Source organism: Triturus cristatus, chromosome 2_1 (genome assembly GCF_964204655.1).
Source record: "Triturus cristatus chromosome 2_1, aTriCri1.1, whole genome shotgun sequence".
In the NCBI taxonomy this organism is placed as follows: Eukaryota; Metazoa; Chordata; class Amphibia; order Caudata; family Salamandridae; genus Triturus; species Triturus cristatus.
The window spans coordinates 1,080,225,558-1,080,250,409 of NC_140581.1; the positions used below are offsets into that span (position 1 = coordinate 1,080,225,558).

The following is a 24,852-nucleotide window of genomic DNA, read 5'->3' on the forward strand; positions in this document are numbered from 1 at the left end:
TATTTTATGTACATTGTTCCAAGACGGTGAGACCTAGATCCAGATTCTAATCTATACAGCAGATTAAGACAAGGGTAATGACCCTCTGTTGTTTTAAGTAGGGGTTTTGTAGTTTCCTCTTGTGTTATGGGGGTAGATATTTTTCCTTAATGTACTGTGCAGCAATCTATCAAGATTTTGAATAATCTGCAGTTTGTACTTCAGCGCTTTTGAAGGCTGTGCCTACTAACGACAACCAGTCGTTTGGGTGCACAATCAGGCAAAGGAGACAGACATGTTTGAATTATTCAATAGCAACACTACTTTGAACCAACATGTTATGTGCTGGTGACATCAGCCTTGTGTCTAAAATTACATTTTTTTTTATACATTTATCAAAAGAGAAAAATAAAAATAATTATTTTCCTGTTTTCTTATAGGCATGTACCAACCATGGTAACAGCTGCAATTCTTTTGAATTTTAAAATTGATTGACACAGGTGCGGAGATAAAAAATGACAATAACCAATGTAAAATTAGGCATTTTTTTTATGTTATTAAGCAAATTCAGTGCTAGCTATTTTAGAGTAACTAACAAATTAAAAGTACAACCACATGCAACATAAATACCCTATATAAAAACACAACATATTTCACTTAAAAAGATAATAATTTGATGGACTTAATATTTTAGGTTTAAAATATAAACTTCTTTATAACAAAATTAAAATATACACATTTACATAAAGTTTACAAACTAAGGGGAAACAGAGTAGTCCATTTCTAAACATGAGTGTTTTTGAATAAGCAGTCCAGAGTTGAAGAAACCCAGATCTGCCATGTGATGCTTTGAGACCAAAACCTCTTAGCTATAATGCCCTGGAGTCTTAGCTTTTGTGTTGTAACCTCTGAATTCTTAGGGCCTCATCGAACAAGAAAATGGAGCAGCGCGTTGCCGCAAGTCATTTAGCTGTACCGTGCTACATAATTTTCAAAGCACAGCGATGGCTCGTATTAACAGCAATACGACGCATCCCTGTGATTTTCCTTGCGCTGGCGCACAATTGGCTGCTATGCTGCAGTACAAGCACCCTTGCATCAATTTGCAAGGGTGCCTGTGCTGCAGGGATGATTGTTTTTGTGCAGGAAGGGACACCTTCTTGCACAAAACAATAATTATTGGCATTTTCCTCTTCCTATGTGTGCTGCATTCTGCAGCATGCATAGAAAGAGAAAAAAACAAGGAGAAATAAAAGTATTTTTCTTAGTTGCACAATTCCCACACTTCCCCTGGGAAGGCATAGGATTCTGACACATTCCCAGGTTTAGAAAATGTTTTAATTCTGAGAATGCGTCAAGTTCCATGGATGCTGCGTGGGAACGCCCACAGCAACACCCATCGAACACCCCTTTCATGCAGAGTAAAGCGTGAAAGGTGCCCATAGTTACAAGGCCATGAAAAGTCACGCCAGGTGACTGTACATGACATCGTAAATATGGCCAAACCCATTGCACAGCTGGTGCGTCAAAAAAAAGGGAAGCACCGATGGAGCAATGGGCTTGTACGTAAGCCCCTTAGTGTCTTCCTACAAAACCAACAAATCTGCCATGCGCTATGTGATGAGCTTTGCGGAGAGATACCCAGGGACAACCGCTTTCAGCGGTAGGAGGGAGGGCAATTACAGCTATTGGGGCTGTAAGATTCCAGTGTCAATCCCCTGTCAGGACTGGGAAAGCTGTTTCTGCTGCTGACAGATCTGTGCCGGCTGTCTATGCTGTAAGAAACTATTTTGACGCATATCTAATTCCATAACCAAAAGTCAATGGCACAGTGTAACCATCCTTGAAATGTCATGTTCCCGTTTTGTATTTATCGAGTGAGTACATACAACAAACATTTCTTACTGTAAACAGATCATAACTAGACATGAAAAACAGTCGCATGTTCAGACCTGCAGAGTAGGTACATGCGGGTCCACATATCCAAAATAATTGGCATGAGAAAGAAAGCAAATAGTCTGCCTTGATGTCAAGACAATAAATAACATATGTATTTAAAGATGTTCGAGAAAACAGGATGGTAGTTTTGAGACTGCAAACGATTTTAATTTATCAAAAAAGCCAAGGGTACTGGAATTGACCTCACAAGCCAGCTGAGCACTGATAACATCACAGGTGTGAACCAGTGCTACACTCGTTGCCCCATTCAGTTTCTTATTCTCTAATGATAGACTAGGGTAGGGGCAAGGAGTGATAAAGAGAGATTGACGAGGCTTTGACACCTGAACCATGTCTTTATGAATTCCAGTACTGCTAGTGGGAGCTTGGGGGCTTAGAGGAGGAGTGACATTATCAGCAGCTGACAGTGGCTTGTGAACCCGCCCTTCCTAGAATCCTATTGAGGTCCATTTGCATGTCTCTTCTTGTCGCCATGACACGTGTTGATTTAAATGTTGTTAGCATGTAATGGCCTCTCAACGGAACGCAAGCTTTGCATCATCAGAAAGCCAATGTAGACAAGAAATAGCAACAATAAACAGATGGTCAAACCATGGATGTTGGTGCAGTTCCAACAAGGAGCAAAGTTTAAATGCAACCCCCTGAGTATATCGTTATTTCAGTCATACTTTCGACGTACCACGCACAGCCTATTAGGAAGAATAAAAACAGTTTTTTGTTTACAGCTTTACGGCAAGGGTAGTTGGCACTTCCCCAAAGAATTGATAAATCCAGCAGGGATAGGGAACCAACGGGCCTCGTTTGTGTTTTGCTTTTCAGCTGCAAATATCTTTGTGGTTTTCTGGAGTCCATGTTGAAGGTACTGTTTCAAGGTGAGCATAGGTTCTCTGGAGGAAAAGTATGGCGTATCTGTTCCTCCTACAGGCACCTCACACTGCATCATTTGCATCATTTCCTCAAAGGGAATGGGGGTGTTACTGAAGTGTCTTACTACACACCCCTTTGGTGTAAACATCCAGTCTATTCACTGCACGTATTGACTTCCTTGTATACCTTCTTTGGCTGTTGCTGTTTCTTGTGCTGCTTGCTCCTGTACCTACAATTAAAAGAGGCAATAAATTAACAGGTGTAATGATAAAAAGATTTCTTCTGTTTTCAGGACAAGAAGCACGGTATGTGCACCAGACAATTCTTAAAACTGGAGTTTGGCTGTTATTTGTGACACAGGGCCTAATTTAGATCTTGGTGAAGGGGAATACACCATCACAAACGTGATGGAGTTCCCATCTGCCTTATTACTACCCTATTGTATCCTATGGTGATCGTAATAACGGCGATCCTGTCTGCTATATTGTGATCCCATTATATTCCATGGAGATCATCATATGGCGGACGGGATATCTGTCACTTTTGTGACAGAGTATTCCATCCCCCGAGATCTAAATAAGGCCCACAGCAATTCTGGGCTCATTTCATTTACTAAAGAGAGGACCTTCAGTCTGAGCCCATCAGTCCAGATTCACAATGGAGACTAACAAGCAGCTCACAATAAATAATGCCTATTATGACTTGTTCCAGCTAGTGTGGCCTGGTGTTACTGTTTGAAGACTACACTGAGAAATCGTTTGGGATGTTTGTAATCAAACTTCAACTATCTCCTAAAGGACAGTTGTCTTCAAATCTATGAGTAAAAAACCTCTTGTTATGGTTAGACAGTTGGGATAGAAGGATAAATAGTTACTGCTAACTGTATATTTTTTATCCACAGTGTGCAAATAAGATATTATTGTGCAAGCCGAAAGTCAATATTGCTGCAGGGCTATTACGCAGCTTAAAAGCAATATAAGTTCCTCCATGGGTGAAAAACTTCAGTGCATTACAGGCTTTTTTATGAAACCATCATTTCCCTAACCCTCGCATTTGCCCCACTCCCGGTTTTCCATACTTGGATTCCTTATCATAAATAAGCCAACGTAGACTTGCTCTTGTGGTGGTCATTGTTGGCCGCAGTTTATTATGCATACCCATATATACATATCCCTACTGTTGTACATCCTGCCATAAATCATTATTGCTGAGCTGTCATCTTGTGTCTTGCTTTTTTTGCATCTCGTTATACATTGTGTTTGCAAAAATCATATGTACATTGGACACATTGCATATTAGACTGACAGTTCGTTACATAGGTCATTATCAGGCTTGTAATGTCTCTTGGCCCTACGGGGTCGTTGCTTCGTTCGGTTGGATTTGCCCTTCCAAGGGTGTAGCTTTTGTCCCGGAGTTAGGTCACAACTCGCTACCTTGCCGATTCTTGTTGTGCCCTGCCATCCGGCGGGGGCTGGGAAGCAAGCGCCGTCTCCGATAGCTACCCCCTTGTGGTAGGCCAACTCACCCAGCCGTAAGGCATCCCAGAGTGAGTGGTCCTAGCCACCGGCCATAGGCCAACTCACCCAGCCATAAGGCATCCCAATGTAAGTGGTCCAATTCCGGCGCACTGCCCTCCGGTGTGCCTCCGTACCAACCATTATCCCTGTAGTTTTCTCGCCATCGTCCTGCTTGTTCCTCATGACTGTGACATAGTTGTTTCTTCGGTGTGGGTGGGACAACGATTTTCGGTGCTGCTCCCCCACTCCTCAACAGATAGGAGCATCCCTGGGGGAGCAGTGCTTATATCCCCCGCCAGGTGCTGTACCGCCTTTGCTTGGACCCCCCCCATTGGGGGGTTTGTATCATGCCTCTGCCCCCATTGGCCGGGGGGCTGGCGACTATGTGGCTGCACACCGGGGGTGGGGGGCGCGCTGGAGCTCCCTGTTCTGTGGCACGAAAACTGGTTTAGTCCGGGTGTGGGGGAAGGAGGGGCTCAGCATCGGTTATGGCACCGGCCCATGAGGCCCCCTTCGGTTAATTTTAAAATAAAAGAAGCAGGGGTGGGCAAGAAGGGAAGAGAGAGTCCAAGGATGTAAGCAAACTGCCTCTCTTGCACTGTAATGCAAGGTGCTGATGTCAGTAGTCAAAGGATAAAACCCATACAATAACAACATGGTGAGACCAAAATACTCCTTGGGTGGGCCAAGCACAACACCAGGCAGGGAAGCCATTGTATTAGGAGCAGAGAACTGAGTTAAGCTTGAAAGCCATCAAATCCTGAACTAGGAGCAGATCTAAAGCTTACACTAAGGGCCTGATTACGATGTCCAGTGTATCAGTCCAATTGCCAGATTACAATTCCAGCAGTCGGAGCTATTTGGGCATGGGAAAAACCACCATGTCTGACAAGCTCAAGGAGCCGTCAGGGTGGTGATCATAGCCTAATCTCTACAATGGAGGCGGTGCCTGCGGAGGCAGCACCGTAGGAATTAGGATGTCCCTTTCCCTTAGCCTTTACATGGTGGTCCCACCGCAATTTTAAGACAGACAGATAGGCACTTTAGGGGCCCCAAGCAGGGCCCCCATCTCCAGTGGGCCCATCTCCGCTATAGGGCCCAGGGGGCACATGTGGTGTTCACCCAAACATCCATGCACCGTGTGCCAGGCACCAAGCCGCAATTGAAAAAGGGATATTTCCGACTGTCTACACGGCGGTTGCATCAAAATCCAAAGGATGGGATCGCCGATTACTTGCCGGGCGGTTCCAATCCCAATACGACGGCAGTCGAATGCTCCTTTGACCACTATTGTAATGATGCCCTATGTCTGTATTGGAAGCTGTCTACAGGCAAGACCTAATAAAGAGAAACCGCCCATCAGAGCAATATTTATCGCTATTTAAATAACCTTTACATCAGCAGCTCACCTGGCTCCTGTTGCTTTTAAATGGATCCAAAAAAGCAAAGTGAGACTTTTTCCGCTTGCGGATTATTTTGTTTTTTTTATATGTACCCATGCCTATCACCCCACTACACCTAAACTCTACAACTTGGAGATTTTCTCTATTACCTGGAAAAACTCAAGGCAGTTATTGGTTCTTGAAGGGGAAAATTGTCTGCATTCAGTAGCCTTTGTGATCACCGAGGCAGGACATCAGAACTTCTATAAGAGCTAGACACTTCCATACTGCATGTCAAGTGTAATCAGTAGTATGGAGTATGATTAGTCTTGTGATCACCAAGGAACCAAGAAGAATAGTGTGGTCTCATAAGAGGACAATTTAGGTCTTAGGAAAGAACTGCTATACAGGACTTCTTTTTTAATATACAATCAAACTGTTTTACATTCCAGTAGTTCTAGAACAAAAAAACTTCTTATGATTTAGAAGGAGCCAACAAAATCCAAAACTAGTTGACTGTCTTACAGTATTTCTGCTATTTTGATTTTTCCTTAAATAAATGAAGCCCATTTTACAGTTTATTTTTGTGGGCTTTGTATTCTGTTTGTTTTCTGATGCGCTGATCATGTACGGCAACGGAATCTTGTATAGCAGCATTTGTTGTGTGCTATTTGGCTTCGTTCTTTAGCTTTTGTACCACACATACCAGGTTAAAGGTCTTCTTTTGCAAGCTTAAATATCAGCTGCCTGTGCAACATAACCACATTCCACATTCAGCAGCTATCCCATCCTGGTATGTTGTGCTTCTGCAGTAACGCTATTCGTACTTACAAATGTCTTAAGGGACAGCTTATCTTTGATGAAACAATCTTCATTGAAAGTACATGAGGACTTTTTTTGGCTAGTGGTGATGACAGAACCTTGAAACTGAAATGCTAGATGTCATGGCAATACTTTTCTTACCTCCCTCTTGAAGCCTAAGGTCTCAATCATCACCACTGTAATGAACTGTTCAGATAAAGCTTCTGGTCTGCCTTTGTTACACTACCATGGGCAACAGCTAGTTAGGTATGAACAGAGGAAAGACTGGGATGATGCAGTGAAGAGAAATGCTGCAGTGATTAAGGCAGTTCATTCAAGTGCAGCTGGTGCACAGCCTTAGGGATGGGGTGAGGGAGAGGGACACCTCACCCACATTACTATGACATGCTACATCATAGGTGTCCCTTCCCTCAAGGAAAGTTAATACCACCTTGAGGGACTCACCCAAATGTGAGAGTTCAGGATAATGTTTTTTTCTGGGTAAGAGCTAGGCTCCAACTGTATAAAAATGCCTTATGAATATTGTAAGTAATTGCCTATTTGTGCATGTTTACCCCCACATTTTTGGACAGATGTTGCTGGTTTTTCGACTCTGAGAGTAGACTAAGGCCTGCTAACCAGAACTCAGTGCCAGTGTTATCAACCCTTAACAGCAGTATGTCCAATTGGCTCTACCTATATAGCAAGTACTGACTAAATTATAAGTCACTAGAATATGGTACCCAGGGCTTGTAAGGCAGAGTATCCACACAGGGCTGCTTCACTGGTTGTGCCACCCTGAGTGTGACAAAGGACAATATTGCTCCCAGCCTGACACTACAGACTGGAAGGGAAAAATGTACACTGCCAGTTCGACTTTGCCATTAAAGACAATGGCAAAGGCATCAGTCCCTTAACAATATATATGACTTCCCTACACAAGGCCTAGGAAATCCTATGACAGGGAGTTGTATGTTGTTAAATAAGACATATATCTTTTATATTTCTTCACAGCAACACTTCAAAATTGTATTTTTGCTGGTGTTAGTAGCCCCATTGGCTAACACAAGGTTACAGGCTGGCATCCCAACCTAGCTACCTTCTGAATGAGATTACCTAACTGTGCACTGTAAGGTATCAAATTAATCATGGCATTAAATCTGATTTGATGCCCAAGTTAAGGTTTATCTCACTTTTAAAGTTAAGAAACTTTTAGAAAGGTGCCACTCTGTGTCCAGCTAGTCCAGTGGTCTCATAAAGGCCTTAGATTACAGACAACTTTCTACCTGCCGGGGGAGATATGTGAACAGCTCCCAGACTAATGAACAAAGGCAGTTACTGCAGAGTGAGGTTTTACCTCATCGCCCAGGAAGGCCACTTGGAGTGTTAGCCCAAAAGGCGTACTTCAAAGTAGAAGCCGCCATCGTGGGTCACCTGCAACAACACTCCCAGTATGCCTTTTGTTCCTGCAGACAAGTTAGAGACAGGGACAAGGAGGGAAAACCCATCCCCAAACCGGTTTTCCTGTGGGTGTGTAGCCCACAGGTAGCCACACTTAGAATGGGCTACTGAGCTCCTGGCAGCTGAGGAAGGGTCCTGACATTTTGAGTGGGGCTATGATAGTGCACTCTGAGATAGCTAGATGCCACACTTTGCAGGAAACACATCACAAGGCGGGAGGGGATCCAGTAGCCCATTGGCTCTTTCCTGGGATAAACCGTACCTACACTGGAGCATCCTTTGAGCATCTTTAGCCTGCATCCCCAGCATCAGGACCACTCTGTTATAGTCTATTGCAGTCATCCTGTAGAGCTTTGAACTTTAGGTAAAAATGCTCTTGTGGCCAGATAACTATTCAAAGGATTCTCTACATCCCCCTAGACCTCTATTCTCTCGAATATGATTGTGCAAGCCGGGCGGGAGTTGACGAACTAATGCTTTCAACCTTTTCAAAAGTGTACACATTTTTTGTTGACCAATGCTTTTTTGCTGTTTCATTTTAAAGCATTTAAACGTTCTAAAACCTGTATCTCCGGACCCTTCCGGTGGATTTTGATCATCATAGTCTCTAAAAATGTATAAAAATATGCTCTATATTTATAAATTGTTGTTGTGTCTCTTTCTAGTGTGCCTTTCTTATTTCATTGTATGGTGCTGTTAAATGCTTCACATATTGGTCCCTTGCTAAGCCTTGTTGCTCGAAGCCACCGCTACACAGAGTTGAGCTTATGGTTTACAAATCAGCCTGACTGGGCCCAAGACAGATTTTGTGAGTGTTTTACATGATAAAGCCCCACAGCCACATCATATAATACACACAAATCTTCACGGGTTTTTCTCTTTATTATGTGATTCCCGTGGTATGGTTAGAACAGATATTTGTGGGATGTTGTTAGAAATTGGGTCTCTAGTTGGCAGAGGTTTACACCCTGTCCAAGTATGGACCACAATCCTAGTCAGGGTAAGTCAGATACACACACAACCTAAATTAACCTGTGCTCACCATCTGGTAGCTTGGCACAGAGCAGTCAGGCTTAACTTAAGCAGCAATGTTTAAAGTATTTGTGCAACACTTAAATTACAAGAACAATGATAACACCACAAAATACTCCACACCAGTTTAGAAAAGTAAAGAATATTATGAGGAGTAAAACAGGACCAAAACAACAAAAATCCAATAAGTAGAACTTGAGATATGATTTTTTAAAGAATAAACTGCGATATAGTGCTGAAAAGCAAATAGCACTTAGGGGTTACTTAAGATCATGCTGGACCAAGGTAAATCCAAAATGTAGGCTGACCGTGATGGAGGGTAGGCTGGATACAGGAACCACGCAGGCCCACCTGACAAAGTACCTTGGCTGGAGTATGCAGCGGCTGAAGAAGACTTAATGCGTTGGTTCCGATCCACACAGTTGGGTAGATGCGTCATCATCAAAATTTTGCAAACAGATCCTGGGTCATCGACAAACCCCTTACAATGCAGGCACTGCGTCGTCAATGAGCCTTGGAGTCGGGTCGCACTTCTTACCTCATACGATGTGAGCTCTGCGTCATCGTCGTGTCTCACAGTTGGGTCCCACGTCGTCGTTGAACCTCTTCCGATGCAGGCGTTGTGTTGTCGTCGAGCCTCATATTTAGGTCCTGCTTCACCATCGATCCACGCAGGGATGTCCTCCATGCAGCACTGCGTCAGCATAGAAGGGCACTGTATCAGTTGCGATCAGTGCAAAGTTATCACTGCATCAATTTTGTATAAAAAACAGCTGCAGAACCCACTTTCAAGGACCAGGACTGTATTGGCACCTCTTGGCAGCGCAGGACTCACAGTTGGCAGAGTCCAGCAGCTGAGTAGAGTTCAAAGAAGTCATTGATGGCCCTGGAACTTCAAAGCAAGAAGCAAGCAAGCAAGTTCTTGGAGTCACTTAAGTTCTTGGAGGATGTAGAGATGCAGGACCAGTCCTTCTCACTCCCAGGCAAGAGGCAGCAGACCAACACAGCAAAGCAGTTCAGCAGAGTGGCAGTCTATCCTGGCAGCACAGAAGTACTTCTTCCTGGCAGAATGTCCTCAGATCCAGAATTGTACATAATCGGTGGTGTTGGGGTCCAGTATTCATACCCATTTGTGCATTTCAAGTGGGGGAAACTTCAAAGAGGCCTTTGAAGTACGCAAGGTCCTTCCCTTTCCTGCCCTGGCTCCAGACTCACTGCAGGGGGGTAATCAGCATTTTGTGTAAGGACAGGACCTCTTCTATTGAGGTGCAGGTGTCAGCCCCTCCCTCTCTTCCTCCACAGTAAGATCCATCAGAATACAGTTGAGTCCTTGGACACACCTAACCCTCCTGTGTTTGTGGCTGTCTAGAGGTAATGCAAAAAGCCCAGCTGTCACCCAACCCAGGTGTGTATTCAGAGACAGGTAGAGAGACAGAAATGTTAAAGTAAGAAAATACTGAATTTTTAAAAGTGCCATTTTCAGACTGACAACATAAAATCCAACTTATATTTACAATTCTTTGGAAATATTAACTCTGATCAAACACAACTGGATTTCTATCTATTTGCTTCAAGATAAAGTAAGTGTGACATTTGCCGGATATGAGCTTCATGTTTCCTTGACCTTCTATGAGGCTTGTCACTTTCCTAAAGAACTTTTAAAGACGTTTACTCATAACTTCACAGTTACTGGATGCAACAACACAGACTGAGAGTCAGATGAAAGAAGAAGTAAGCAGAAATACCTTAAACAGGATAGATGACTTACCATTTATACGCTAAGAACGTGCCTAGGGCAAGAACAGTGACAAACAGAACGCTCAGAACTACGGTGAGGGCCACGTACTCTTCAGTCATGGGCTGAGTAACAGGTCCGATTTCCAAATTCATGCATCTTTCACCAACGTAGCCCTTTTGACACCTAAAATTCAAGGCAGACAACAGGTTAGGAAGCCTGTGGGATATGCCACTACTCATAGCGTTAGGACAAGAGAGATTTAGAGAAGTCTGAATATAGTTAACTGCTTGTACTTGAAAATAAGTAGATTTTTGGTGGTTATTTGATGAAAACTTGAATAAAGTGAGCTATGCCTTAGGTACCTTTCTGTTTTTCTGCATCCGAAGAATCAAATACACTATTTGGGCAGTTTCTTGAAACCGCTGCAGCTTACACTGGGCAACGGTCCTGCCTGGGACTACATAGCCCTTTTCTGATAGTTGCACAACAAGTGTGCAATAACACCCATTGGATCACAATGCCTGCTACCTGATGCATAAAGGATAGAGAGAAATAAAGAGAGTTTTTTGGGTGTTGTGAATAGATCATGAGAGGTCAGTTACAGCCTTTAGAGTTCTCGCCTACAGACAGTTTCAATAACCTCAAGTTACCAATATGTACAGAAGAATAGAGGGTTTTAGGCAGCCCCTTCAGTCATTGGCTGCAGACATTTTTTAAAGGCTGTCATTGGAAGTTTACATGGGTCTTAAACTCTTCCGCACTTATAACCTTGCCACTTTGCTTCTACCCTCTTGGTGTCATTATGAATTATCTGCAACCCTCCAATATACTCCACCACCCCCCAATGCAGGAAGTGACTCCTGCTCCCTCAAGTATCGGGCTCCACCTTTCTCTGAATTAGGCATTGCTTCACAAGCACTAGCAAAGCCAAAACCCAAATTCCAAAGTGGCCGCATAAATCCCCTTGCATTTACAAAACCCATTTTGTAATGGAGTTTAAAAAGCAATCTCTGAGGACAGGAAATGGTGTCTCAGACTTATATAAGTACATGAAAATGTGGCAAAGCATTTAGCTAAACATTTGGCAGAACACTGACATCTATTCGACAAGTTTAATTTTGCAATTACTGATGTATTTTCTGTGTATTTACCCACCATCTTTAGCTGTGTATCCATCAGCATATGAGCTATAGCAAAGCCAGTAACCAAGCAGGTAAAACCGTAGGTTTCATACGAATACCACTTGCAACAGATCGGGACTGTCCTAATACTCTGCAGTCACAAGGCTGGGACACGCTGACGTTTTCCAGACATCAAACATTCGCTCCTTCACTTCCCTACACCACCACTAGCAGTAGCCTCCTCTGCACGGCTAGGTGAGTATCTGAAGGGGGTGATCTAATTAAAATATTAACTTTAAAAATGCGAGGCACTACTAGTAATGTTTTCAAATAAAAAGCGCTGCATGGAGATGGCCATTGTTTACTCACCTCAACTTGGAATTCAATTTGTCTCTAGGTAATGAGCAGGTGCCCCCCACACCTAAGGGAGGGGCACCCTCAGTAGTGTCACGTGGCTGAGCCTCCCCCGGGGCCCCCCAGAAAAGGGGGGGCTGGATGAGGAAGGGCTGGCCGAGGCGAAGTCATCAGGTGGCGCAGAGAAAACTAGAAGGTTATTTAAGGCTGGACCTTAGGGGTTTCCTTCTCCTATTGTCCCCTCGGACTTCAGCTTAGCTACAGGAGTGTCGTCGACCACCCAACCACCCGGCAGAAGAGCAAGGTTTCACAGGGTGGACCACTGACCGCCGAGCGCTGGCAGTTAACAACAAAGGGGGATGCACAACAATGGAGGTGCAGCCCTTCGATGGACTCCAGTATGGGGTAGATTTCACGTGTGCAGTGGTTAGGCGGGGAGGAGGGACTGACCTGCTGGTGGTCCTGGACTCTACTGTCCTAACCTACAGCATATGAACTGAGTAGAATCTTGGGGAGGCTGCCTGTGTTCAGGTACTCTGGTGGGCCGGTGCGGTATGCGGTGCCCAGTATTGCAAGTATTGCAACTGTTGGCTGTAGCACGTAGGGGCCTGCTGGCGCAATGTGCGCAGCAGAGTAGGGAACTTGGTGGGCCGAGGCGGCCAAGTTCAAGTGTATGGCCAAGTTCTAGTTTACGGCCAAGTTCAAGTTAAAGTGTAATGTCATATCTATTTCCCTTACTGCTATTGACATGTTGATGTAGATAAAGTGTAATGCTGTGAATAAATGTTATATATCCAAGAAGGATACTTTACTCTGGTAATGGTCAGTGATGAATTACTGGCATTGATGTGAATAAAAGGCTACGCCGTGGACAATACACCCTGACTCTGAGAGTTCTTGGGCGCAGCGTGGCGCTAAGGTGATGAATGTTGGGGAGGAGGGAATATCACGTTGTGCGCATAATATATTGGTACTCAACAGTACCATGAGGTGGTATACCCTAGAATGCCAAAAAAGGTAGAGAGAGAGAAAAAAAAAGAGAGAGAGAGAGTGTGTGTTTGTGTGTGTGTGGGTGTGTGTTTGTGGCATGTGTGTGTTTGATAATGTTGCTGTGTTTTGGTGATTTGTGCAGCCTCTAGGAACAAAGCCTGTGTTTGTTTTACTGAGTGTTGACATTACAGCATGAGTTTGGAGCAAGCATGCACAGAATTTGTTGTAAGGAAGCATCCATGCCCTACAACTCAGGCAGGACTGATACCATCTGCAGCAGTGCTGTGAACTTTAAAAAAATATTTTTCTTGGGTTAAAAGGTTCTGGGAGGGGTATTGTTAAACTGACACACTAACTCTTCTGTCATTATTTTTATGACTGATAATCATGTCTTCAAGGCAATTATTTACCATTGTTGGTGGAAGCATTGCTGGCTTTTCTGGGCCAGGATTCTGTGACCAGGGGACAACTATGTCATGTCAGACTTAGCAGGGCAGACTGGTTCTTTGCTTTAACTTGATATCCACAAAATGATTAATGAAAAGATTGTCTTATGTGCTATGCTTTACGGATTGTGTAGACATTTGAGAATGTCTGAAATAACAACTTACCAATAAGCAAGGTCAAAAACTTAAAACTCTCTGACATACAGGTCATCTTGGTGAGAGGTGGGTCATGATTAGCGTGGGGCACTCTTACCTAATTTCAGTCAACATAAAAGTACCTGCCTGTATTATTTCCCTTTCCTAACTATAATTTCTTCAGCTTTCTTCCGGAAAGAACTCTAGGAATACTTCTAACCCACTCCATTGGCATGTTTTAGCAGTCGTTATGGTTGTCGCTTTGGTCATCTGGAATGAGAGAGGGGTTCTGTTTCACACTTTTCTACCTCAAACCTTAATGTGATCCCTTTTCCCAAAACATTTCAATGCATGGTCCTCTTTCATATAGGTGTGAGCCAGTCTGGAGACAGAGCCCTATGCCAGCCTGTGGAGAGCTGTGATCCTAATAAGAAGCAAGTTGGCGGTACATGGATGGTCACCATCAATGGGCCACATACACACATGCGTTGAACAGGATAGATAGGACTCCATTTCAATATTCGGAGGAGGGGGGTTCCTAAGACTAAATGATGACTTTCCCACATCCACCTTTCTGTATGTTTGATAGGGAAGTTGAAATAGCCCCTTGGTTATGCTCAATATCCATGCATGGCTGTGTAGATTGTGGAGGTTCTGGGGCAGCAGATTCTTCTGAACAGGTAGCTAAAGTGGAGGGTGTATGCTCATTGTCAGCAAGTCGGTATAGCAGACTCTGAGGCCAAGCCGGGGCTATCAGGTTGAACTGTGCTGGGCCTTTCCTGTCCTTCCTCTGGATAATGGTTGTCATTTAGAGGGTCACCCGAGGTCGCAGCTGTGACCCCTGGCTTGCTCCTTGTGACCCGTAGCACTTCTTTTGTGACCCTTGGCTTCAGAGATTGCAAAATCAGCACCTTATTTTTCTGCCAATCTCTTTTTACACTATTATTCCATAATAGTGTAAGAAAAAAGGGGGCACCACATGTTAGAACGAGACTTTCAGTGGCATTAATATTGTAAGCAAAAAAAATAATTAAATGTAAGTGGTGTGCGTGCCTGTGGGTGAGAGGGTGTTTGTGTGAAAGAGAGTGTGCATTTGTGAGTGTGTGTCTGCATGTGTGAGGTTGAGTGTGTGGGAGTGAGCCAGTGACAGGTAGTGAGTGACAGTCACAGACAGATAGTGAGTTAGAATAAGTGAGATTGAATGCCATTGAGTATGAGTGAGTCAGAATGAGTGACAACAAAAGTGAGTGCAGGAGTGAGAAAGTATGAGTGAGTGATACTTAGAGTGAATATGAGTTAGAACGGGTGTGAATGAAGGAGAGAGAATGAGTGAGTGAAAGTGTATGAGAATGACAGTTAGTGCAAGTATGAGTAAGTATGATTGAGTCAGAGTGAGATTGATTGAGAGTTTGTTTGAGTGAGTGCAAGAGTATAAGTGAGAATAAATGAGTGCAAGGGAGAATAAATGATGGAGTATGGATGAGAATGAGTGTGCGTGAGTAAATGTAAGTGAGAGTAGTGAAAATGTGATGTTACGCATGCTACTCTGCCATTTGGCCAGACATACTGAAGGTAATTCTTGACTTATAGAGGCACTCATGGAAAAATTCTACCACTGGCATACTGGAGGCAATTGTTTGCATGACAGGCACCTGTAACAAATACTGGTACTAGCATACTGGAGGTAATTCTAAGCATAATTGCCAACTTTGGAAACAAAACTGGCACACTTGGGGAAATTGTTGGAGGCACCCATGGCAAAATGCTGGACCAAGCTCATTGGAGATACTTCTTGGCATAAGGGAGGAAAACCATGGCATATAGGTCGGGTGCAACCATGACAAATTTCTTTACCAGATTTACTAGAGGTCATTTGGAATATGGGTAAACAATACCATTAATTCCAAAATTCTGTCACCCCTGACAAAACGCTAGTCCTGCTACAGTGGAGGGGATTTTTGACATGAGGGGGCATCCAAAGCACATTCTCAAAACAATAGGGTTAACTCCTTCGGAGCGTCAGTTTTCATTGGCTTAGTGCACCTTTAAAGAACTTGAATAGGAATGAGTGCCCTTTCAGAACATTTGGCTTTTTAACAAATCTATGTGAAAATTAAGCTTTTTAAAACACTCTTTGATACCATTTTTTAAAACTAATTCTCAGTGGGGGACTCACCCGAGCTCACCGATAAGAGGTCTGGCTCACTGCAGTTAATGGTAAGGATTAATTCCCACCACTTTTGTTAAAAATACACTTTAAGCTATTTTTTGCGGCATTTCAAAACAAACACAGTCAGTATCAAGTAACAATATAGTCCATATACTGAAATGGGGAAACATGTAAACAGTCTAAATGAAAAAATAGAAAGCAACAAAACGTTTAAAGTCGCTCATAATAGAAATAGAAGTAATCACAGCTAGTATAGATCTTAAAACACACAAAAGTGACTGGGACATGTAAAAGACTGAAATATAGGTGACATCTCCTATATTATTTTCTGATAAATAATGAAACAGACATCCACAAGGTTGAACCATATCAGGTGTACATGTCATCAAAAAATATCAAGATCAGTATCTGACACACCTGCATAACAAAAGTGGCACACGTATATGTCAAATAGTGTTGGTTAAGCACAAAGGTCAAAATCCTTGAAAAGTGGTAGGAGTGACTAAACGAAAAGGTGTAAAGGGCAACCTAACATGGCAGCACATTAGAAGTCTTGGAATTGGAGGAAAGGGCCAAGGTGATCTCAAAGTGGGGCAGTTGGTCTTGGAGTTTGTATATGCATATCTCGTATGTGGCTAAACAATATAGTTCAATGTACCACTCTTGGGGAGTAGGTACATGAGAGGATCGCGATTGCCTCAAAATACACACCTTTGCCCCCCATCAAAGCAGTTATCCACCTACACCAATGGGATGTAGTATCATCTATATCTGTAATGTTGCACAGTATGGCCTCTTTGGTGGAGTCTGTGATGGGGATAGAGCCAGTGTTGTGTAATGTTCTCTATACTGAGAGTCAATAGAATGTCAAAATAGGGCAGGACCATAGTATGTGGAGAAGCTCACAATCAACAGTCTGGCAGAGCCAGCAGTTACTATAGCATAACATAACACTTGTATTTTTAAAGCACACTTATCACCCAGGGGTCTTAAGGTGCTGAATGACAGATGTTTGTTGTTACCCAACTCAATAGTACTCATTTTATCAACCTCAAATGGATGAAAGGCTGAGTGGTCCCGCTGGAATTTGAACCTGTGACCATGAGGTAAAACACAGGCCCCTGCAGTGGATGCATTAGTCCACTAAGCCACCAGACACGGCTACTACTATGTGGTAGCAGGCGAGGTTTTTGAAATTTGTAAGGGGACCAGTCCAAGTCATGTAACACCTTGAAGTAAAGATAATTTGAGTTGTGCTTCTCAAAGTGAACGATTATGCAATTCCATAATCTCCTTCCAGCTTATTCCAAGTAGGCAAGTCCCAGTTGAGCATGCCAGTAGATTTAAGGTCTGTAATGTAATGTTGGAGTAGCCTTTGTCGATAAGGATCTGTTATAAATTCAAAACGGTGTCTCTAGAAAGTCCCCATCTTCAAAGATATTTCAAAATGGGCGAGTCCGTAAGGTGTATCGGGTCTCATCCCAGTCTATCTCGTAGACAGTGCAATAATTACACAAATCTCCAATAGTTTGACTGGGGTAAGGAGAATTTAGTTTTAAGTAACGCAAAAGATCAGAAAGTAGCTCCACTAAAGAGTTCTCTAATCGTCAAGAGTGCTTTGGACCTCCATATTGGCCAGTTGATCGGCTGAAGGCCTATGCGTATGTCCTCATTGTCGTTTAATCAAAGGAGGGAAGAAGCAGAGATTAATTCGGCTTCCATTGGATATAGTAACAAATCAAAGGGGAATGAATCACACATCCTGTTCTTACCAGCGTCTGGGGTCTTGTATGGTGAAGACCCTTATTCACATTAAGCATACGGTGCGGTATATCTTGATTCTCCGCTCAGTTGTTTAAGTGAGTAGTATCATCATTGGATCTTTTATCAATTGAGTTCTCGGTTCTCCAAGCGATCTCCTTATCCTACACCAGGAGGTAGACCTTCTGGTTTTGCGCCAGTTGAGAAAAGTAAGTGCAAAGGTGTGTTGTGAAGAGTGAGGTTAAAATTGCCTTCTGTCCTCAGTTAAATCTTTTATTTAACAAGGATGGGGCAAGGTTAAAAAGGTGAATTGGTGGCGCTGTACTGGAAGTGCCAATGTCCCACTGCGCCTGATTGTAGGTCTTAATAGGTCGACATGGATGCAAAAATGCTGAGTCCACTGCAGAGCCCACACTTGCCAGTGAACATAAGGCACAAGACCAGGCAACCAAGAAGCCTTATAACCATGTGGGCCAGATCAAGCGCAATTGCTTGAAACATCAGGATCAGAGCCTGAATGTCCTGAAAACTCACTGCAGGGACAGAAATGCCTCCAAAGCCACATGAAGGAAATCTACTGCATGGGCCGACGATGGGATTTTGGTATGTTAAAGGGGAACCTTAGGGTAGAGATAAACAAAATCAACCACTGCAGACTAGCTGAAGTAATATTGCTTCAGGAGCCAGTCATTGAGATACAGGAATACATGGATTCACAGCACACAAAGATGGGCCATGATTACCGAGATCATTTTTGTGAATACTAAGGGAGCCGAGGTAAGACCAAGAGGCAGGAAGTTAATTGGTAATGCTCCATCCTGACCACAAACCAAAACATGCCTGTGGGATTGCAGAATTGGTATTTGAAAGCACATACCCTGCAAGTCCAAGGACATCAACCAACATCAGTGATCCAAGGCAGACAGAACTTGGGTCAGCATCAGCATTTTGAATTTGTCCATCCTCAGGAAGGTGTTCAGAAGTCTGAAAGGGATCAGAAGTCAGAGTTTCAAGATTGGTCTCAACCCTCTTTCCTTCTTGGAAAACAGGAAGTACTGAAAATGAGACCCCTCTCTGCCTCAGGTACCAACTTGAGTTCACCCTTGGCAAGAAGAGACTGAACTTCTCCAGACAGAATGGGTGCATGGGCTACCAATGCCCGAATACCACTGGAGGAACCTAAGGAGGATTTGATACAGAAGGGAGGGTATAACCAACTTGAACAACCTGATGCTCCCACTGGTCCAACATAACTGCACATCAGCTGGGCAGGCAAAAATCAGTTTCTGCCTGCCACTGGACCCAAATGAAACTGGAACCACAAGAGCCAAGGCCTGTGCCAAACTAGGCAAAACCAGTGAAGACTGAAGTACAGATGTTGAGGCATGAATGGGCTGTAGGCCAGGGTGAAGTTGGACAACGTAAGATGGTGCTGGGGAAGGACCCACCGGTAGGATTCTGAATGGAGCTTCCATGGATCTGTGGGGCATGTAGGTATTTTCAGAAGAACATGGAACCACCTTGAATAACTGCAGTATGACCTCTTTGAAGGTCTCAATTTGTTGTGCAGTCAATAAAAGCACTGTCAGCAGTCCTGCTGCCTGTGCCTTTCGAAGCTGGTGGTAAAGGGATCACTGGCCTCCCTCAGCTCACACTGCTACCAGGGGAATCCATGTCCTACTCTCCCTAGCACCTGGATAAGCTGCAGCAGACTCGTCGTTGGAAGAGGCAAAGTCTCTTGTAACACACTTAATGCGCTGTTAGCAGTCCCTCTGCCTGTGCCTTGGAAGTTGGCGGCAAAAGGGTCCCTGGCCCCCTATGTTCGAACCGCACCCAGGAGACACCATGTCCCACTCTCCCTAGCATCTGGAGGCACTGCGGGCCTCCCGTAACCTGCCTAAAGCACTGTCAGCAGTCCCGCTGCACAGGCTGCTTCTGAGTCGCACCCAGGCGAAGCCCCCCGCCAAGGGCGGCCCATCATCACCAGGAAGAGCCAGGGCAGGGCCACCGCCCTTGGTTTGGTTCCTAGAAGTCCTAAGATACTGAGGAGCCTGAGTCAGCTGGAAAAGGACCCATAAAATCTATGAGGATGTTTTTACATTTACCGTATCGGGAAGAGAAAAGCCATGGAGCCCATCAGGTGCCTAGGCCCCATGCATAAATCAGCTAAAAAAACATGGAGCTGAAAACTGCACGCTGGCAGATAGAGATAATTTAATCGAGGAGGTAGAGGTCCTGCTTACTAAGAAGAAAGCACAAGTTGAGAATAATGACCAAAGCAAGAAAAAAAAAAACTTTAAAAAAATTAGAGAAACATGCAAACAATCTTCACCGAACAAGACAGCACAGGAAGTCCTTGAGCCCACAAGCCTAGCAAATCCTTCCCCGGTGCAGTCATCCCCCAGGAACGCACCACTTACACAGCAAGAATTGACAGCAACACAACCTGTCTCCACATTGGATCTGATATGCTCTGATCGTTATGTGCCTGCCGATCCTGCTCTTCGAAGCAGGGGATTGTCATCCAGGTGGCTCATCCAAAACCTATTATATTAAAACCCCCACAAATCGGAAAAGTATCTGTTCATGGCCAATCTCAATATAGTGAAGTAATGGAGCAGGACCTGGACCTACTCCAGGACAGACCCCGATGCAAAAAGTCTCTAATGGACAAAGAAAATTGAAAGGGTTCACCCCCCTTTGGCACCCAACGAGAACCATCCAAGCTTTTAGCTGTAGCAATCAGCTAAAGGGAACTTATGACCAGCAGCTTCCCAGGAGATAGGCTAAACCCACAATGCCTGCAAACTGGACTACACAATCCTCATAACGGTACAACAATGTACCTCTTCACATTATGTCCAATGTGCTGAAGCTCAAACATGACCAAATAGAATCTACCGAGTCGCTGGTGAACAAAGTAACCCACTGGATAAGATCACAAAGACAGTGCCTATCACTTGTACACTCCGACATTGTTTTTGCCCAGCATTTATCTACTCAGATAGAGACGTGGGATACGATCAAACTTTTGTCGAGAGACATGTCATTGGTGAAAGTCTATTGGAATTGGAAGCTCGATCTTATCCCCCACTGGGCTCTAAAATGCAGTTTAGAAGCAACATATGTTGCAATTTTATTAGTGGCCACAGTACCTTTATTTGATTTGAAGTGCGCACACACTGAACCCAAGTGCTTGGGGTGGAGCACATGCACTAGGCCCTAGAAGGCTACTAGCCACGAGCAATCAGGGCTATCTCATCTGAAAGAGGTTGACTGACTAAAAGGGGCCTCATCTAGAGTCTGCCTATTGAGCCCACCTATGAATTGAATTCAATTGAATTAAAATGTATAAAGCGCAGCATATACCCGAAGGCGTCTTGGCGCTATGCATGATCTGAGAACAGTAAGAACACACATACAAGGCCGTAATCATGTTGAGCGATTTAGGCGGTTTGTGTAAACAGCCAGGTTTTCAGACCTTTCCTGCAATAGATCAAGGAGGGAGCTGATTTTAAGGTGAAGGCTAGTGTATTCCACAGCATAGCTGCTGATCTGAAAAGGCTCCTGCCTCCCCAAGTAGCCTTTTTGAAGGGGGCAATTGCCATGTTCCTAGCTGTTCCGGACCGTAGGGTTCTATTGGGAACATACCATTTTAGATTGTTCCTAAACTGTTTGGGTCCCAGATTGTGCAATGATTTAAAAGCCAGGCATAGGACTTTAAACTTACATCTCTGCCTGACTGGGAGCCAATGTAGTTTTTTATGGCTTCTTTGGCTGAGATATTTTTAGGGATATTCCAAATTAGGCGAGCCGCCGCATTTTGTACAATCTGGAGCCTGTTGATCAGGCCTGAATTGATGGTAAGGTAAAGGCTAGTGCAATAATCTACGCGGGAGAGGACCAGAGCCAGGGTCACTGTTTTTAAGAGATCCTATGGTATAAATTGCTTTATTTTGTTAATTAGTCTAATGGCACAAAAAGAGATGGCTGTGATTTTGTTAACTTGGGCCTTAAATTTAAGTTCTTTATCGATAATAATACCCAAGCCCTTGGTTTTGGCAGCGGGTGCTGGTAGCACACCAAGTGAAGGTGGCCACCAGTCAGGTGTCCAGAGAGAAGGTTTATTATCAAAGATGATGACTTCTTTTTTAGCTGTGTTCAACTTCAAACAGTTGACATCCATCCAATCACCCACATTCTTCATTCAGATCTTAAAGGCCTCACCCTGATGTTTTTCTCCATTTGTTAAAGACACCACAATCTGTGTGTCATCAGCATAGGAAGCCAAGACGAATCCTGCTTTTTTTATTATCGAGGCAAGTGGTGCAACATATAGATTAAAAAGTGTGGTACTCAGGGCAGAGCCCTGCGGAACTCCACATGGTAAAGAAAATTGTTTAGAGGTTGCTGATCCCATTGCTTCATTAAGTTGCCAATTGTTTAGAAAGGATTTTAAAAGTTTGAGTGCCGTGCCTTTTATTCATGCTTCTTGCATACGGAGAGCCAAGATCTCATGGCTGACAGTATCGAAGGCCGCTGAGAGATCAAGCAGCATCAGAGCGGCCGTACCTCCTTCGTCTAAAATTGACCAAATGTCTTCAGTGACAGTAATTTGGCTGACTCAGTGCTATGATGCTTCCTGAATCTGTGTTGTGTTTCATCTAGTATGCAATTAGATTCAATGTGTTGAGTAATTTGTTTGTTCATTAAATTTTCAATACATTTGGCAGCAAAGGATAATCTTGCAAGAGGCGATAGTTACCGCGTTCTGAACTATCAAGATTGTCTTTCTTTAAAAGAGGGAGAATTGAAGTCCATTTCCATTGAGTAGGGAAACTTCCGCTGGCAAATACTATGTTAATAATAGAGCCCAGATACACTGCCAATTGTGTAGGGATCAAATGCATTATTCTGGGCGGGCAGGGGTCATATGGAGAGCCTGACTTAATTGATTAAATAAGGTCTGATAGTTGTTCACCTGAGGGCTTTTTAAATTCAAAAAAGCTAGTTAGATCTTTCTTGGGATTGGGTTTAAAATTACTCTCACAGTCAATACCCTACCCATTAATGACTTGACATTAATTCCAACCAAAGAAACTCACATTCTGCCTATATGTATAGACAGCAAGAGCCCTTCTGAGGACATGGTCTCCTTGCAAAGGTCCTCTGAAAGTCCTGGTACCCCTTCAGACCACATTCATGTAGACATCTAGCCATGTAACTCCAGCATGACATTCCCTAACAACACTATTACAAATATAATTGCCCTCTCGGCAAATAGCGATGCACCTCTCACAATATTGTCATGGAACATACCAGGCTTAAGCAGGAAACGCATAAATCTTGAATGGGGTGCTTTCATTAGCTGTTTTGATGTGATAATATCGCTAGAGACATAGGCCTTGGAGAAAACCTTTGGGCAAGGATATTCAAATTACAGTGTAGAAGCAGTACAGATCACTCATCGATAGGCTACTGAATCATTCTTCCTGTCACACTCTTGTGCTTCTGCAGCAGGGAGGAAGCAAATTTAATAAGATGATGGACAGAGTGCTGAAACTTTTCAGACACTCACCCCCAGTCACAGATCTGGGTTGAATCCATCATCATTCTTTAGCTCACTTCGCCACCCCAGTTCAGGCCCAGCCATGTGCAAATCAGTCTTGACCCTGTTCCTCATGGGAACAGTCCAGCCCAAACTGCCAAGCCAGGTTTTCCCTGGACTGTAAACAAGCATCCTGGGACCGTTTTTGGGGTAACACCCCTCATCAGCCAGGCTAGCTTGTATATCCTCTTGCTACTGGATTGAAGGCACTGCCAGCTAGCTATGTTTAGTACTCCTTGTTTGTGGGAGTAGAGTCTTTGGCCCATTCATGCTCTGACATCTACCCCAGAATGCAAACCCAGTGCCAGCCTCCTGTGAGCTCCCTGAGGCAAAAGGTCTCCATTTGGAAGAAAGTACTTGTGCTCCCATCTGCGTGGTTTACAGTACTGACCAGATTTTTTCCCTCTGTGCTACTTGTTACAAGTCGTTTATTTCTAAAGTGTAATCCTATTGATTCAGTGGCAACAACAGGACTGTAACTGTTACTAGTGAAGTCAAGGTAAGTCCAAGTGTATCATTTTACCAACTATCTCAGCGATTGTTTTTATTTACTCATGTTTATCAGTTCACTGACCAATGTTAAAATACATAAAAAACAACTAATGTATTTGCTTTTATATGCTGCTTATTACACAAACATATTCAACTTTAGGCAGAAAATGCATACAACCACTCGTCATTGTGAAAGATGTTTCCACCTGTAAAATAAAGAACCATGGTAATAACGTCAACATCAGCTGCTACACCACAACCTGTTGGATAAATTGCTCTTTCAATTAGTTCCTTTGAATTTCCAGGGCCGAGAGCCAGATGTAAAAACCAAAAACGGTTATTCATGCCACTGTAACATCACGGCTAGATTACGCCAATGGACTCTACCTTGGCCTACCAAAATATCTGACGCAAAAACTTCAGGTAGTTCAAAATGCGGCTGCGAGATTGCTACTGCGAATCCCTCTCAAGCAGTCAGTCTCTCCGCATCTTCGATCACTGCACTGGTTGCCAGTTGCTAGCAGAATAACATTTAAAGCACTCACGCTGGCGTTCAGATCTTTGCATGGCTCCTGCCCAGAATACTTGAAAAACCGCCTCCAGAGATATTCCCAAACCCGCGCACTGCGGTCCAATTGCCGCGTTCAATTGGCCGTCCCACGTACGAAAAAGGCTCGACTGGGCGGACGTACTTTTTCGGCAAATGTTACCTCTTTATGGAACACTTTACCACAAGTAATCCAGCAGGCCCCTTCTGAATCTTGCTTTAAGAAACTGCTAAAAACGTGGCTCTTCACTCAACCCCGCTAACTCTTCCTTTCTGCCCTCTAGGTCGACTGTGTTCTACTAGCGCCGGGACACCTCCTAGCGAGGTAGCTGTTCGCGCTCTATAAAATGCAGTATTATTATTATTATTATGTACGACTCGCAAAATGGAATGTACAACAGTGTCTCAGACACTGTTTGCGACTCCCACTGGAGTCGCAAACGACCTGCCTCATTAATATTCATGAGACAGGTCGCAATTTGTGACCCCATT

The 24,852-nt window shown here is 43.8% G+C and overlaps 1 protein-coding gene across 1 annotated transcript in view; it reads right to left on the bottom strand.

Moving 5' to 3' along the window:
* Window positions 1-515: 515 nt before the first annotated feature.
* The window catches only part of LOC146866386 (proepiregulin-like), a 112,867-nt gene continuing 88,530 nt past the window's right edge, over window positions 516-24,852 (bottom strand). Inside the window, exons 4-5 of the mRNA XM_085636283.1 lie at window positions 10,767-10,919; window positions 516-3,034 (exon numbers count right to left, since the gene is read on the bottom strand). Coding sequence (XP_085492409.1) covers window positions 2,959-3,034; window positions 10,767-10,919 — 229 coding nt within the window. The 3' untranslated portion in view covers window positions 516-2,958. The remainder of the gene's footprint in view (window positions 3,035-10,766; window positions 10,920-24,852) is intronic.